Genomic DNA, 18,426 nt, shown 5'->3' with positions numbered 1-18,426 from the left:
ATCAATGTTGTGGGCTTGATATTGAAGGAGCCTTGGTTAGGTCCAGCTAGTGACAAAGTTGTGATTAGCAATGTCTCAAGATTAAGGATTCAGGGCATTTCATGTGTTAAGTACCCATTGACTGACTGACTGTTTTTAATTGAATACCTCTTTTGGTTATTGAAATGGATTCCAGGAAGGTGCGTGGTTATGTATTTATTCTGCATAGTTTGGTAATGGACTCTTTGTGGAATTGACATAATTTCCTATCATATCAGCCAATTGCCGTGATAGTAGTTGCTGAAGTGATGGTAAATGGTGGGTGCTAGATTGAATTATGTTATGGCCATTAGGTCCCTGGCTCTCATGGAGAACATATTTTCCCCCCAAAATAGATTACAGGTCAGATTTGTACCATTCAAAGTTCTTTACAATGACACTAATGTTCGGTGAGTAAGCAGTAAAATTCTGCCTTAGAAGTTTACTGTGAGTATAGCTTGTCTAAAGAAAACACCCTGATGAAAGCGGAGAGGCAGTGGAAAAGTTTTGGAGAAGATGCAAGATTTTTTCTTCACCTTTCCTTGCTCTGTCTGTTGCTACTCTAATCACAGTCCATTGCAATCATATGAGTGTGTGGCTTTCAGTTCAGTGGGTGTTCATCTGAGGGTAGAGTGATGACATGCTAATTTAATGTCGGCGAGTGTGATTTGGGTTCGGTCTAGAGGTATTGAAAGAAGCTGAATTATCCCAATACATGTCTGTAGTTTTACTGGCATGAAAGTGAATTCATGCACATCATTCTGGCACCTCAGGGTCTTTGATAACCTTGACAGTTTGAAGAGATATATTCAATGGATACTGTGACTTGATAGTAATAATCTTTTGCACACACAGTGAACTGCTAATTTACAGATGAGATATTGCCCAATAGTTGCTTTAAGCTGAAATTCTGCAATTAATAAATGCTATTCTCAGAATAAATCTGTGGTTTTGAGTTCTGAGTTAGTGGCACTACAGAAGAGAATGGTGTCTGAACATATCCAAAATGTGAGTGTACTGCTGTTTCAAGATCTTTACCTTTGATATATCTTGTTATGTTCTGTGTCAGACTTGAAGCTGGCATGTGAGTGCACTCCTGATCAAGAACTATAGGTTTAATATTGGTTATAACACTACTGCATCAAACTTGAAAATTATGTTAAAGAAATGTTTGCCAATATCCGAAACTGTTAGCAAGTGCGTTAAGTTTGGGGTTGGACTAGTCTGTACTTTTTACTGTCATTGTCAAAATTACTTTGGTTTAGGGGTTGCACCTCTTCTATTTTTCCCCTCTGATTATAATAGAGGGTGGTTGGCCCATTGTACTTCTTTTAAACTAATATCTTCCAACACTACTGCACCAACATTAGCACCACATGTTAAAATGATCACTCCTATCATAATTAGTGTAGAAGAAGTTAAATTGCAAATATTCCGTTGGTGTTCTTGAGACTGGATACACCAGTCTGCTAAACAAAATGTTAACACAGGTGTGATTACTCTGGGTTACCCTCACATCCACAATGTGTTTGAAGATATGTGTGTTAAGGAAATATAAAATATAATATAAATATATATAAAATATAAATGTTTGCTCAGAAGTTGAATTCATTTGGAAAGGCAGAATAGTGATTATCTCATTTTATTCCACAAATACAGGTCAGACTCTATGTAGTATATAGAAACATGCTACGGGATTATACTAGAACATAACCTTTTTATCACAGTCCCCCCCTCCCCCTTCAGTGCTGACAGGGTTTTATGAATCCAAGTGAGAAATTTTGAAGGTCGCGTAGTAGATCATAAAAGAGCTTTTGAAACTGCAGATATACACTCCGACACTGTTTACTCTCCACTGACAGTGTTCTTCACCGAACACTACAAAACATCCTTGTAGTAATAAAGTAATAAAATATTTCATTTGTTGTTGCTTTGAGTTTGGGCAACAGCAGATCTTTTGCTGGTTTATGACTGTGATAAGCCTGCTTCTTTCATGTTTATTTTCTTTATTTTACACTTGGAAGCATCAAAATATGCTGTTTGAAACAGAACTGTCTTAATGCTTTATGTAGCACCTGTGAGCTCTGCAAGACCAGAGTAGAGATTGTGATTCCAATACTTCAAGGTATTTTAATCTGTCTGTAAACAAATTCTATGCTGAGAACAAAAAATGACTTAGAACAAATGTAACACTTGTAATTGGTTCAAACAACCTTTAAGGTTATATTGATATGATTGTACATATGAAAACAGTTCCTACAATTTAGTGTTTATGTCTATGGCTGCTTCCTTCCCAGTTCTCTGCGAGATGGCCCCAATTCCATCCCTGGTGGGATATCTTCTGATATGGCTAGAAAATGCTTCTCATTTGATATTTGGTTCTCTGTCTTATCCTTTCTCTGGCATAAGGAGTGAGCAAAGACAATAACACCATTCTCAGTACAGCCTTTGGTTATAACAATCCTCTGCTGGTAGAAATCTTCCTTAAACATCAGTAAAATTTTGAAAGTAACTGTGAGTTAATTAAATAACATGATCATTTGTTTGTGACTATGTTTGTAGATGTGTGTTATGAGCATACCTAATGTATCTTATTTTCCACAGGAAAATATTGAACATCTATCAGAAGTGATAGCTCTGAAGGAAGAAGTTAAATCAGAATTAACAGAGGCAGAATCAATGCAGGAAAACTCTCTTGGGGTAATGTACATAATTTGATAAGCCATTGTCAGGTAATGAAAATAGTTAGAAAATGGCTCAACAGGTATCAGTGTTTGACCCTTCATTTCAGTACACATTATTAATAACCCTATGGAAAATATTCTTTTTTATGAGATTGACTGTTTACTAACCTAATTTTCACTTTTCCTTCAAGTTATTCAACGATATTGCATTATGAATTGTGCAGCTGTTAGGATTGCTCCAAGACTTGTACTGTATATCATTTGGGAGCTGGTATCATTCCTACTATACTTTTGACTTCGTAATTATTCTCGAACACAAATTAGCTATGAAATACATTCTTTTGTTACTGTTCCAGGATATTTTACTAGTTGCATCCAAATGAAACACCTTTGTAATTTTATTGATATATTAATTATTGATTTCTAGGTAATAGCATTATTTATAGATACAAGTTGCAGGTGATATGCTTGCTTACTGTGAGGGTCCACTTATATACTACACACATTGTAGCCATCTTGTGGCAAGTGAAAAACATTCTTATTCTTCCTAATGTGGTTGTGTTGTTACTAGTCCATTGTGACTTATAATATTACTTAAGCATGCAATGAATAAATAAGCCATTCAAGAGTTATCTTGCCTGTCTGTTTCATACTTTGTAAAGGACAGTGTTTGTGAATAGGCCTTTTAAGTTCACCGTTACTCACCTGAACATTTGTTACATGAATGAATTTGTCACTACCAGGATACATATTTGATCACTGCCATTGTCCACTTCATAGCATGGGTCGTCTTCTTTCAGTATGAATATGTTGCTATGGGGTATTTCATTGCCCATTTATTGAGATACTAGCATATGTACCCGTTCTTCGCATGGGAATTGGTAATGGATTTCATGAATCTTTAATGAATTTATTTTAAGTTACATGCCTGTATTCAATCGTTTAATACAGCACATTAAACTGATATTCTTCTACGGAAGCACGTGGCAGTAATGTGAAGTACGTTAAAGCTGAACAAAGTGGAGACAGAATACGGTCAATCACATAGTTTATTGAATTACACAGTGCCTTTTCCAAAATTGTTCGTAAATCTCCCTATTCCTTGGTTACATATTGTTGTTCATCTGAAACCGCCAGTGGTACTGTGGCTGAAGGATATGAAACCAATCGTTGACAATAACCTCCCTTATTATCTCTTCTTTTGAAAACAGTAAACCGGCTCTTTAATTAAACAATTTATCCTAACTTGAAATTTCATGACAGCCTGTAAAACAGTCCATTAATCTTAACCCCCTTTTTTTCCTCCTGTCAAAAATGTGCACATGAGAGTTTTCTTTTAGGAATAGGTTTTCCTTAAGGCTGGAAGTTCTCCATTAAAGTTCATCATGTATATTTTGTGGGGGAGTAAAATCACTATTTCGACTTCCAATAAACCCTCAAAGCAAACCAGGATTAACAAATAATATCCTAATACCTACCTAAAGACAGATATAAAGTTTGGTAGAAATATATACGGCAGTGTCCCAGTTATAAGAACTCAACAAACGGACAAAGAGACAAATCGACATAAAAACTAAATGGAAAGTTTGCTTGAAGTTGGGCTGAAAAACGTTCGTTAATGATATCTCCTTTATTCCTCATGTTGTCCCCCATAAGTCCACCCCCTCGTCTACATCGTGGGGACGGGCAACGGTACGAAGTAGGGGATAGCCTGTAAGGGAGAAGTACAGCGGGGACCTTGTGTGCCCCAGGACCGCTACAGTAGCTGTGAAGGCCTTACAGGAACCCTGAAAAGTAACGGCTAACGGGGCTCTGGTGAAGCCTTTAACGGCAGCTGAGGTGGAGAAGGAGACCTTTGGTACGGCAAAGTTGGCGGAGGAGGCAACCCTTCCTCTTGGGGTAAAATAAAGAGGAAAACCACTGCCTTGTGGTGAAGAGGGATCTTCAAAGGCTAAGGGAGACTACCCCAACAGAAAACAGCAGGCTTGGAGGCGTAGGTGGCAGCCCCACCACCAAACTCGGGTGCTGTGGGTCAGTAACTCGCACAACCTTAAATTACCTTATTACAGAAACATCAACAATGAGAAACCGGACTGATCCAAAGATGACAACCTTTGGCTTGAAAAGGCTAACAAAAATTGGGCTATAGAATGCGAGGACTCTGCGGGAAAGTGGAAGGCTATGACAGGCAGTGGCATGTATTAGGATTTATGGCCTGAACATCCTAGGTTTGAGTGAGGTAAGATGGAGTGAGTTTGGGGAATTGGCAACCCATGATGGAGCTACATTTGTATACTCTGGAAAACCTGAGGGAGACGGAGCGAGTTATGGAGGTGTGGGTATATTAATGGATAAGGAGGCCAAGAGGAGCCTTATGGAGTGGTACCCAGTGACGGAAAGTATAATAGTGGCACGTTTTAAGACCAATATTAGAAACATTGTGTTGATAGTATGCTATGCACCTACGGAGTTGGCGGAGGAGGAAGACAAACAGGCGTTCTATGGACATCTTAATAGAATGGTTAAGAAACAGAAAAGGAAGGATATCATCCTAGTTGGAGGAGATTTGAATGCAAAAGTGGGACAGGATAATGAAGGACTTGAACATATTATGGGAAGGCATGGTTTAGGGGAACGAAATGAGAATGGACAGCTGTTTGTGGAATTCTATGCAAGCCATGATTTGGTTATTGGTGGTACTATATTTCCTCATAAGACTGCCATAAGGTGACATGGGTATCACCGGATCATAGGACAGAAAACCAGATAGATCATGTGGCTATTGGACGAAGGTGGAGGAGTTCATTGTTGGATGTGAGGAATAAGAGAGTTGCGGACATTGGTAGTGATCACCATCATGTTGTGGCTACCTTTAGAATGAAGATACAGGCACAAAAGAGAAGGATAGAGCTAATAAGGAAGCGATATGATGTTAGAAAGCTAAGGGATGACAGACATGTGAAAGAAGCCTTCAGGATAGAACTAAAGAATCGATTCCAAGCACTCACTGAGGTGGAGGATGAAACTATTGAGGAAAAATGGGTGAAGACTAGATCTGTATTTACTGAAGTAAGTGAAAATATCCTGGGTTATAAGGACGGGAGGAAAAAAAGACTGGATGACTGACCAGACATGGGAAATTAACAGACAAAGGAAAGAGATAAAGGAAGTAATGAATGCATGTAAGACACGAGCAAGGAAGGCAGAATTGCAATCCAAATATGCTGCGAAGGATAAGGAAGTAAAGAGAAGTGTGAGGAGAGATCAAAGGAAATGGATAGATGACTTATCTCAACAAGCAGAGGAGGCAGCCAGAAAGGGAAATCTTAGAGAACCCTATACCATCACCAGAGTTCTGGCAAGGAAGCAGATGCAGAAAAACCGTCCAGTCAGAAACAAAGATGGTGTCCTAACAAACTCCGAGGATCAACTGAAGCGATGGCAGGAACATTTCTCTGCGGTGTTAAACCACTCCTTGGAGGAGGAAGTAGATGCAGGAGAAGGCGAAGAAGAAGAGGAAGAAACCCAGCCTGACCCAAGGATTAAAGTCTGCATTCCAACAGTGGAGGAAATCAAGCGGGCATTGAGAGAGTTACATATTGGTAAGGCAGCAGGTGTTGACAATATTCCAGGAGAAGTCATGAAGGTTGATATGGATACCACTGCCAATATGTTGCAGCCGCTATTTGAGAAGATATGGCTTAATGGAGAAATGCCGACAGATTGGAAATGTGGGTTGCTGGTGAAGTTGCCAAAGAAGGGCGATATATCAAACTGTAACAACTGGAGGGGCGTTACGCTTCTTTCAATCCCTAGCAAAGTCTTCATCAGGGTTCTGTTGAACAGAATTAAGGAGTATATCAACTTGAGGCTCCGACAGGAACAGGCAGGCTTTCGATCGAATCGCTCGTGTGTAGACCAAATAAACACCTTGAGGATAATTCTGGAGCATCTGCTGAATGGTCATCTCACCTCTATGCAGTGTTCATCGATTTCGAAAAAGCTTTTGATTCGATCAACAGAGAAGCTATGTGGAAAGAAGTGAAGCGGTATGGAGTGCCATCCCAAATTACCAACCTCATTCAGGAAACATACCGTGATTATACATGCAGGGTCATATATAAGGGCCATGTATCAGAGCCTATATCTGTACGTTCAGGAGTACAGCAAGGTTGTATCCTCTCGCCAACCATGTTCCTGGTGGTGATTGATGTGGTAATGCGGAATGTAATGCAAAATGTGAAACGCGGTATCCAGTGGGGATTGGCTAATAGGTTAGAAGACCTAGACTTCGCTGACAATGTGTGTCTCCTGTCGGAGGCACATGGTGAAACGCAATCAAAGATTGAAGACTTGGTAAAAGAAGGAAAAAAGGTAGGACTAACGATTATCTCCAAGAAGACCAAGGCCCTAAGGATGAACACCAACAAACTAGACCCATTTGTCTTCAGTGATGAACCTATAGAGGATGTGGATAGTTTCACCTACTTGGGCAGTGTAGTTACCAAAGATGGAGGAGCAGTACAGGATGTTTCTCAACATATACAAAAAGCAAATGGTGCCTTTGTTCGGCTCTATCCAGTATGGAAGAACAACAAAATATCTATCAGGACCAAACTTTGCATTTTCCGAAGTAATGTCAAGGCTGTTCTACTGTATGGGTCCGAGACCTGGAAGGTGACTAAAGTGATTACCTCCAAGTTGCAGACTTTTGCCAACCGCTGTTTAAGGAAGATTTTAAACATCTACTGGCCGGAAGTAATCTCCAATCATGAACTATGGAGAAGGACAGGTGAAACCGAGATGGCCATACAGATAAAGCGGCGGAAATAGAAATGGATAGGGCATACGTTGAGGAAAGGGAATGAAGCCATTGAGAGAGAGGCACTGGAATGGAACCTGCAGGGTAAAAGGAGGAGAGGAAGGCCCAAACAAACGTGGCGAAGATCTGTACACATGGAGGCAATGGAAGAAGGCAAGACCTGGAGAGAAGTGAAGAGGTTGGCTGGCAACAGGATCAGATGGATATGCTTTGTTGATGCCCTATGTTCCACAAGGAACAACAGGAATTAAGTCAAGTCAAGTAATCCTCATGTTGAAATGATGCACATGAGGAAAAAGTTTTAAGTCAAGTAATCCTCATGTTGAAATTATGCACATGAGGAAAAAGTTTTAGAAATTGATTTCCATTAAGGCAGGAAGATTTACATACTTACCTATATTTCGATGGAGTGCAAAATCATGGTTTCTGTTTCATATAAACCCTACTTAATTCATTGATTTAGAAACAGTATTGGCCCTGAAACCAACCCAAGGACAGGTGGATTCTAAACATGAAGTAAGGTAGAAATATATCCAATAGTTTTCATGTTATAAGAACTCAAACAAACGGATACCAAAGCTAAAAAAAATGCAGATAGCCATTACTACACCTGAAATGGAAAACAGAGTAAAAATTTTGCCAAAGTAGTCAATGCACAGACACACGGGCATTTGGATTTTATTTATATAGATTAAATGTTAGGTCTTCCTGTAAAGTACCATTTCACTTAGCGTGTGTAACATTATTTTTAGCTGGATTCTCTGGCAGATGGCATATTCCCATCATCGCCGCTAGATGGGGGCTTCATTCAATGCATTCCTGACCCGGTCAAATGACTGGAAACAGGCTGTGGATTTTCATAGCCTGGATTGTAGTGCCTCAATTCCCGACTTAACATACTGATTTTCATTCAATTCTCTTCAGTCATCACTCCCTCTCGTCTTATTCTTCAAGAGATCATTCCTTTGTGGTTCTCTTGAGTTTTAAAAATCATCCTCACAATTTTCCTTTTCGATATGGACCGATGACCATGCGGTTTGTTCACTGTAAAACAATCATGCCGAGAACCATTGCCAGTGAACACGACTGAACCATATTTCCATGTTAGCAATGATCGGCGTTGATATGGATTAAGCAACAGAAGTCTAAACTTATGAATTCTATTGTCATAGACAGTACAGTAAAACTGTATAAGACATACATGATCAGAAATTGTTTTCCCTGTTTGTTATGTAGTGCAGTGCTTTTTGACAGGACCCGTTCCCAATATTTGCATGTCCTCTCCTCCCCAGGGAGTAAGTAGAGTAAGTCGTATGTGTACCAAGTTGCTTGAGAGCTATGCTTGAGCATACACACATACTTCCATAATGTTGCTCAGAATGGACATTCCAGCTGGGGCTGAACTATGACTGACACAGTTCTTTTCGACGGCCTTGAAAACTGTGGATTCAACATTAATATCTGGGTGCTAGGGGTGTTTTGCCCCTACAGTCATTTTTTTTTTTCAGATAGTAAGTCGTATGTGTACCAAGTTTGGTTGAGAGCTATGCTGGAACATACAGGGTGGCACACAAAATGTTATACACAGGAAATTATTTATAGAAATGATAATATACAATGTATTGAATACAAAATGGCATTACAACATTCACTGACATTTGCATGGTTAGTCCTTGTGCAGGACATGTTCAATATGTCCACCTTTTCGGTGTAAAACAGCTTTGAGATGAACCCGCATGTTCGTGATCACTCCAGAAAACAAGTCCTCACTCAACCCTTGGAAGAAACTCACAATGGCCGCTTGCAATTGCTGTACATTTTCTGGTATATGGCGGTAGATTGTCTCCTTCAAATTTCCCCACAGGAAGAAGTCGCAGGGATTGAGATCGGGGCTATGCAGTAACCAGATTGAGCCGCTCTGAAAACGCTCGGGATATCAATGGGACATCACATGGGGCCCGAAATGTTCATTCAGGAAGTCCAGAACTACTTTTGCGTGTGTGGACGAGGTCCATCTTGCATGAACCATTGTGTCTCAATTGGTAGTCATGATGGAAAGAGTTCTGGAAGGAAACTGTCAACATGCCCAAGTAATGCTCACTATTGACTGTCATTGAAAAAGATTGGCCCAATAATTCCATGACTGGAAATTGCAGCCCACACACACACTCTTTCACACCATGACTTTCAACTTCGTGCCTAGTAGCAGGCCGGACATTCTGTTTGTTCACTGCACCACTGAGATAGATGTGTGCCTCATCACTGAACCATTTGTTGTGCAATACGGGATCACCTTCTGCAATAAGCCCATGCAGCAAACTGTACTCGCCGTTGCTTTTTAAGTGCCGTTAGTTTATGACCTGTTGTCATTTTGTTTGGAAACACATCAAGGTCAGACTGCAGTATTCTCTGAATTGTCTGATGAGGGATGCCCAGCTGAACACATGCAGTTCTGGTGGATTTGGAGTGGCTCTGAGCCACACCTGCTCTCACAGCATTCTCCAGTGAGTGGATCAGCTTGAGGCGGGGCTGTTTTCTCTCCAGTATGTTGCCTTCTGTTTCAAATTCGCTGGCCAGTCTGCATGATGTCTGCTGGCAAGGAGCCCACCGAGTACGGAAATGAACACAAAACCTACGCTCCTTTTTTCCACATAAAACAACACTCTCTTCACCTTCTGTTCATGCGTCAATCTCCCTTTGTCCGCCATGCTGTGTAACTGGCAGCCGGGACGCATATGGGACATGTGGTGCTGCCTGTTGGATCACGCATGAAATAAGGTTTCTGTTCACGAAAGGACATGGTTGTGAGCCCAGGTTTAAACATATTATAAAACATTTCCATTGTATTATATTTTGTGCACCATCCTGTACATACAGTATGTTCATCTGTAATCTCGATCATTTTGGATATATTCTTTTCCACCCCTTCTCACCGTGCCAATGAGGCTGATTTTGGACTTAATTTATATCTGGGGTGTGACTATTCACCTCAGTGACCCCAAAATCTGTGGATTCTACATTGATATAGCTCTTTTTCTATTGTTTTAATACTTCACCCCCTTACCATCTCTGCCCAAAGGAGTCCTATGTGTCTTACACAAAAGTATATTTTTTCCAGATAGTAAGTCGTATGTGTACCAATTGTGGTTGGCAGCTATGCCGAAACGTACATGCATAAATCCGCTTCTCTAGAATCCTGGAACTGACATTGCCATGGTTACGGCAGTTAATTTCTTTATCTGATTCCTAGAGCAGGTGTAGTGTGGTGCCAGTATCTCCATAACATTTGGTTTTAGGGCATTAAAACATGGTTAAACTACTTAAGGTTCACAGTAACCATTCTACGACTTCAAATTGAGTTGCCTTAAACCAGATCCCATTCATACTTTCAACTTGTAACTTGAGGCCATAATTTTAGCCTTAGACATTCTTATCATTCATGTAAATATAGACAGATTGGCCATTTTTTAAAATCTTTTAAAGATATCAAAGTAAGATTGCACCAACATTAACCATTACTCTCACACATTTTTTTCAGTTATGTTTTATTTGTGTAAATTGTCATTTGTGAACTTGCAACAAGTTTCCTCATATTTATAACACACATGTTTCTCTATGTAAAACTTTCATAGAGTATCCTTTAGGCATGAGATCATGGCTGATGATGCCCATGCAATGGGTGAAACATGTCCCTTTAAATTAGTATGACAGGACGAGTTGGCCGTACGGTCAGGGGCGCGCTGCTGTGAGCTTGCATCCGAGAGATAGTGGGTTTGAATCCCACTCAGCAGCCCTGAAGATGGTTTTCCGTGGTTTCCCATTTTCACACCAGGCAAGACTGTACCTTAATTAAGGCCACAGCCGCTTCCTTCCAACTCCTAGGCCTTTTCTATCCTGTAGTCGCTATAAAACCTATCTGTGTCGGTGCGACATAAAGCAAGTAGCAAAAATTAATATGACAAGATGTAAATCTTAATTTTAAGAACCCAGTGTGTATTGAAAAGATGGATCTCAAGAAACTTTTGTAACATTGTTGAATTAATGTACATTTCAGTATGAACCAGTCATGAGATTTGTAACATTTAATGTCAAAACAAACCTGGCTCCCTATAAGTTAAACAAATACCTCAACCTAAAGCTAATGATCTGTAAAATAAGTAAGGATATAGCTTATTTAAAATAATGTTTATGATTAAAGTTGGTCTCTAGATTTTCGAGACATGTTCAGAGGAAAGGCTTACCTGCTCCCAGTTTAACTATAACCCAAAGTAGCATCAAGGAAATCTGGCCTAAGGACAAAATCAAAACATTCTATCAAAAGAATTCGCAATTAAATTTACAGTTATACAAGATACACTTATCAGTATTTTAACACTTATCCTCAATAGATTGGAAATCCTTTCAGGTACAAGTAGATTACAAGTTAAATGATATGTTGAGCAGGAAACAAATGACTTTAGATAATAAACTTGTTTATTTAAAAGAAACTCAGCTGCAGTTAGCAAAAAAACATAGAAAAAATAAAAAGCATCCTGCCTATTAACTCACCAGCCATAGTTAATATAACAAACACAGACTTCTTACAAAAAGAAATTGGCCTGTTAAGCAGAGGATAAAAGCATAATTGGCCCAGCATACGAAAAGGAAGTAACATGATCAACACTATAGCAGAGGTTGAGTCAAATATATCGAAACTCGCCTTAGATTTACAGAAAGACATCAGCTATGAAATAAAAAAGATATTACCAACAGTAACCGAGGAGATAAGTAAAACTTCTGATTCCAACCACACAAATCTATTGCAAAGATTAAAAACCAAAATTAATTACAATAACATCATAGTAGCTAATATGGACAAAAGAGGGACCACACTTTTATTAAACAGGAAGGAATATATTACAAAAACAGTAAACATTTTGCAGATACAAAATTTTCAATAGTCAACAAGGAACCCACAACCAGAATTCAACAAAATTTAAAAACACTAATAAAGAATTCAACTTTCTTACTCAATGAGCAAGAGCAGCAAAAACTAATCCACATGAATCCCATTATCCCCATAGCCAGATCCTTACCTAAATTATACAAGAAAGACAGACCCATGCGTCCCATCAACAATTGCAGAAATAGCTCGACCTATGAGGCTTCAAAGTACATTCACTATTTTCTCAGAAGTCATTATATATTTATATATTTAATAACAAATCCCCATTAAAAGTTCAGTGGACTTTTGTGATAACTTGATGAAATTTACCTTCTACCCAAACACATTGTGTGCTTCTTTGACATTACTGACATGTAATCTAATGTGTCAACAAAAGAAACCGTGAACATTATCAAGGACAACCTTTCCAAACACAGTAATCTTAGCACATTTGAAATAGATGAGTTCTCTAAGATCGTGAACTTTGTTTTAACGAACAACTATTTTACTTTCAACGGCAAAATTTATCACCAGGATGGCCTAGCTATGGGTGATCCATTGTCAGGTATCTTGGCTGACATATACATGGATTCATTACAACACCTTAAAATGACATCGGAAATAAAGGGACTCAGCCTGTGGCTAAGGTATGATACCTTTGCAATAATCAGTAACAGTCTTAAAAATAGTAATGAAATTTTGGATTTTTTAAACAACCTTGAACAAAATATAAAGTTCACCAAGGAGAATGAGGTCAATGGATCCATTAACTTTTCAGACATCACAGTAACATGCATTAATAATACATTCGATTTCCAAATTTTTTGCAATCCCACTCATACCCCACTAACAGTTTAATTTACAGAGCATTAAAAATCATTTTAACACCTAAGAGGCTAAAAACAGAAGTAAGTTACATAAAGAATTTGGCAATATTTAATGGTCAACAAGATCAAACTTAAGTTAGCAACAAACCTTGTCCCGGATATACCCAAAAACTCTAAATTCGTCACTTTCATTTACATAATCCAAGTATTTCCCAGGTAACAAACCCCTTAAAATATCAAAATATCAACATTGCCTTTAGGACAACAAATACCAACCAAGACCTGTTTCTCAATCACGACACAGTTAACTCAAACAGTAGAATCTATTCTGGCTCAGGTATATACAGGCTCAAATGCACGCAATATAACGTCTCGTTCATGACACAAACAGGCTGGAGTTTCTTTAGAAGGTATCAAGGGCATGATAATGCCAATAAACTAGAAACAAATTATCATCCATGAATTCCCACATGAAAGATGAAGGGCTTCAGTTCACGACTATCATACCTTACGAGTATCAAGAGTCAGCGAAGGGAAATTAATGAACAAATTAGAAAACACTTATATAATATTTGGACCAATACTATAACAAAGACCTAAATTTGAACAACTTTTTTTGATGTAAAGAATCTCTTATATGTAATTTTACCCAACTTGTTACATTCACGGAATGTGAATCAAAATAAAAATCTAAAACTAACATCCATAAAAGCTTCCATCTTTCCATTAAAAGTAACTCCCTCCATGTCCGCCCCTACCAACCTCCTACAGCCAGCAGTGCATAAGTTTAATGCTTCGCCCGTCTCCTCTCCTCTTCCACACCCCCTTCCCTCAGCTCCACACAGATACAATACAAGAAGTGCATGTGTCATTTGTTCTGACACTGCAAAGGCAACTAGTTCTCACGAGAAAAGTCAAGGGGGTAAGTATATGTATACACAGCATTTTTCGTCAAGTTTAACCCTTTTCTCCCTAACCTTAAAAAACCTTCTACCCTCCTCTCCTTAGAGATTCTTCACCACACATCCCTCAGTATTCGATTTGAATATTCAAGTTGTAGCCAGCTTCAAGCACGAGCATCCCCATTTGACTAATAGTACAAGAGGAAGCTATCACATCAGCTAGTAAAGGCATACACAGCAACACACAGTTGTGAACCTTTTCTCACTTCTTCAGCAAAAATAAGAAGACTGTGGACTCACCTTACAAATATGGGTTTAACAACAATAACAACTCCATCAGTCACAGAGCTATACACTCTATAACACTACAAACTTGCTATAGGAATATTCAATGTCATCTTTCAATGATTAAACTATTAAGGTTCATAGTAACCATTCTATGACTTCAAATTGCATTACCTGAAACCAGATTCCATTCATACTTCGAATCTGTAACTTGATGCCATAATTTTAGCCATAGACTTTCTTATTGTGCATGTAAATATAGACAGGTTGGCTATTTTAAGAAATGTTTTAATTTAGGACTGCACCAACCTTAACCATTATTCTCACACATATTTTTTAGACATGTTTTAATTTTGTGAATTTTTGTTTGTGAACTTATAACAAGTTTCCTCATTTTTATAACACACGTTTCTCTGTGTAACACTTTCACTAGCGTAATCAGGATCCTGTTTTTTATCCTATAGGCGTGAGTTAACGGCTGATAATCCCCACGCAATGGGTGAAACATGTTCCATTAAATTAGTCTGACAAGATGTAAATCATAATTTTGAGAACCCAATGTGTATTGAATAGTTGGATCTCAATAAGATTTTTTAACATTGTTAATTAATCTCAGGTAATTTTTAAACAATATTCAGCTAATCTCTATACCTTGTTTAATCTTGTAACTTTTGTTATGAACAGATTGTCATGCATGGCTGTAAGAAGCATTGGTGGCTTTTTTTGAATTGGGGGATTAATTTGACAACACATTTTCATTTTGGGCTATTCAAGGGATTTTGATTCAACCATCTGGGACCATGGCAACAAACTGTCTTGTTAATGATTATGTTAATTTGTAGTTGTCTCGGCACTAATTCAGCAAATTTGTCCTATTCTTTTTCTCTGTGATATCCTCCCTAATGTTTCTTATTTCTTATTGTACAGTTGGTTAGGAAACATCTGTGCTTTTTAATGAATCTAATTGTGCATGTTAGTGTCGTTCTCATTAATTTTTATAATATTTCCTTTGTGATTTGTTGTGAAATATTTTTTTATACATTTTGGTGCTGTACTATTTGTAATTTTTTGTGTCTTGTTTTTCAGAGTAGCCAGTTCTTATTCATACACTAGTGTCCTTCTATATTCGTGACTGCTTGTGTATTATTTATATCTCCCCCCTCCCCCCAATCCATGTACCATCCTTTTTATAGCCCTTGTTGACTGGCACTCGCCTTTGTCTCTTCGACGATCACTTTTTTTCGTAAGTAATTATACTATAAGTTTCCCTATCCATCATTAAATGCTCATGAAACCTTGTGTTCCTGGGAATAAGTCTGTTGAGCATGGGATCAGCAAGTGTTAAGTCTCTAGGAATGTTCTAGTAGGAAAGATGTTGATCAGTTATTTTAGAAAGTACAAAGCAGTCATTGTTGAAATTGTGGTTCTTTTTCGGAAGCTCACTAGCCTGGGTGAATTTTGTAAAGAAATGGTAAGTAGTGACGTTTCTCTCTGTTCCCTCAATATCCATGACAAGTCTCAATACCACATTCCTTCCCTGGTTCTCTTCTTTCTGTCTGTTTACTGGTTTATGTTCTAAACTTCTGTGGTGCACACATAAGCCATTTAGATTAAGAAGTGAGGGTAATAGTTTCCACCTGATTAGGTATTGAATAGGTTGAAACAATTTCCCTCACTCCTTAAAGTAAATCGTGATTCAATATGGGCCAAAAATGAAGTTTTTGGCATTAAAAACATAAGCCATGTCGAAACCCGAGATGAGCCGTAGATTTAATCCATGTTTTACTCTTGGTTTTGTAGGTAAATACTACCTAAAGGGGCATTTTCCCCTAAGGTGAACCTTCTGTTCACCCACAGTAGTATTTTCGTATGGAACAAACACTTTAGGTTCTTGTGAAATGGACATGTCAAAGACATCCCTTATTGCTGCTAACTTGCCGTTTCGTCTACGGGCTGGTCTGTCTTCCTTATTATCGAACCTCAAAACTGGGTTATCGTTCAAAACCATTGAAGAGACATTGTGGCTCGAAGGACAAGACGACTTTCTGCTTCCTACTATAATTCGGGTGTTTCGCCCACTGATTTTTAGACTCCAGTTAGCAAAACCACGCCTGTAAATTTAGATAACTGCATGTCATTGTTGGTTGTGATCATTGGCAGTCAACAGTGAATACTAAATTCTGTAAATCGTACATACTGCACCTAAAACTGCTTCAAGCTTTATTTTTAAAAAATGGGCTTGTACGTTTTCTTTTATCTTCTAAGACCCTCTCCATTTCACAGTTTGTTTCCCATGAAGTGGTTTCCATCGTTTAATCAGTGATGAATGATTTCATTGCCAACAGCTGGGAATCACCTGTCCTCTGAAGAGCGTACCTCGTGTGTCCAGGTGCAATTCTCATTATGTTACCCAATCTGGAATGCAATAATTGAAATGTACGTTTCCCTGAAGTATTATAAATATAACCTACTGAAATCTTTATGATCTTATAGGCCTATAGATATAGGTTGTAAATATTGTAAATGAAGAAATAACGTCGTTCATACTACACTATAACCGCGATTTTGTGTGACCTTGCTTTAGCATATATATTTAACAGAAGAAATACCTAGTCCCAAAAATTATTCTATAACAACAATGCAGTTGTCTATTTGATTTTTCATAATTCAAAATAGGACAAAACCTGCATTTAGCATTAAAGAAATGTTAAAATTCTCCAATGTTTGTTTCTGTGCAAAAGATGTCATAAACTTGCTAAGAATGATTCAAGGCAGAAGTGGAATTTAGAGCATAGGCACTTAAGTCTGAAGGGAGATGTCGGACTCTGATAGATCTGACCGCGGCCGCTGTAGTAGAAGAGAACCCCTGTTTTAATGACAATGTTATTATATACACACATACATACATTATCATTATAGACTGTTATGCCTTTCAGCGTTCAGTCTGCAAGCCTCTGAGAATTTACTAAACGTCGCCACAATCCTCGATTTGCAACTGGTGTTGTGGCCTCATTTAGTTCTATACCTCTTATCTTTAAATCGTTAGAAACCGAGTCTAACCATCATCGTCTTGGTCTCCCTCTACTTCTCTTACCCTCCATAACAGAGTCCATTATTCTCCTAGGTAACCTATCCTCCTCCATTCGCCTCACATGACCCCACCACCGAAGCCGGTTTATGCGTACAGCTTCATCCATCGAGTTCATTCCTAAATTAGCCTTTATCGCCTCATTCCGAGTACCCTCCTGCCATTGTTCCCACCTGTTTGTACCAGCAATCATTCTCGCTACTTTCATGTCTGTTACTTCTAACTTATGAATAAGATATCCTGAGTCCACCCAGCTTTCGCTCCCGTAAAGCAAAGTTGGTCTGAAAACAGACCGATGTAAAGATAGTTTCGTCTGGGAGCTGACTTCCTTCTTACAGAATACTGCTGATCGCAACTGCGAGCTCACTGCATTAGCATTATTATAACCTTCAAAAATTCCTATAGTAATCTGTGCAGTATCCTTTGGTTACAGTGAGGACTCTCTTCCTGATTCATCTGTTATCACGGGCAAATTCGGGCATGATAGTTTTTTTATCCCTTATCTGTATTCACACAGTACTTCAGCGTTTATATTGAATGCGATCATTCATCTTAGGTATCGATTCCTCTCTACGCAGCAGTGAATCTATGTTCGGCAAGCATGAGGTCTTCTCACAACTCCGACTGGTGTACTAAACCTCGGTATGACATGGTTTTGCAATAAGTGCAGTGACAGCAGTTTTTGACTCCTTAGAAATAAAAGCTGAAGTAAATGATTGCTTAATGTTAATACTATGTACTTAAATAATATAAAAATGTGATACTTCTCCTTCTCAAGATAGAGCGATGTGCATAACTTATTTCAGAGGTTAGGTTATGTACTTTTGCATCTTGTTAAATTTCAGAAAGGCTGGTCCCGTTTAAATTTTTAGTAAA

The 18,426-nt window shown here is 38.5% G+C and overlaps 1 protein-coding gene across 1 annotated transcript in view; it reads left to right on the top strand.

Annotated features, from left to right (window-relative positions):
• LOC136886711 (zinc finger protein 664-like) overlaps window positions 1–18,426 on the top strand; it is a 53,875-nt gene that overhangs the window by 5,022 nt on the left and 30,427 nt on the right. The window contains exon 3 of the mRNA XM_068230925.1: window positions 2,623–2,718. Coding sequence (XP_068087026.1) covers window positions 2,623–2,718 — 96 coding nt within the window. The remainder of the gene's footprint in view (window positions 1–2,622; window positions 2,719–18,426) is intronic.

Source organism: Anabrus simplex, chromosome X, assembly GCF_040414725.1.
Source record: "Anabrus simplex isolate iqAnaSimp1 chromosome X, ASM4041472v1, whole genome shotgun sequence".
NCBI classification, from domain to species: domain Eukaryota; kingdom Metazoa; phylum Arthropoda; class Insecta; order Orthoptera; family Tettigoniidae; genus Anabrus; species Anabrus simplex.
The sequence above is the reverse complement of the archived record's forward strand: the minus strand, read 5'-3'. Positions and strand labels throughout refer to the sequence as shown.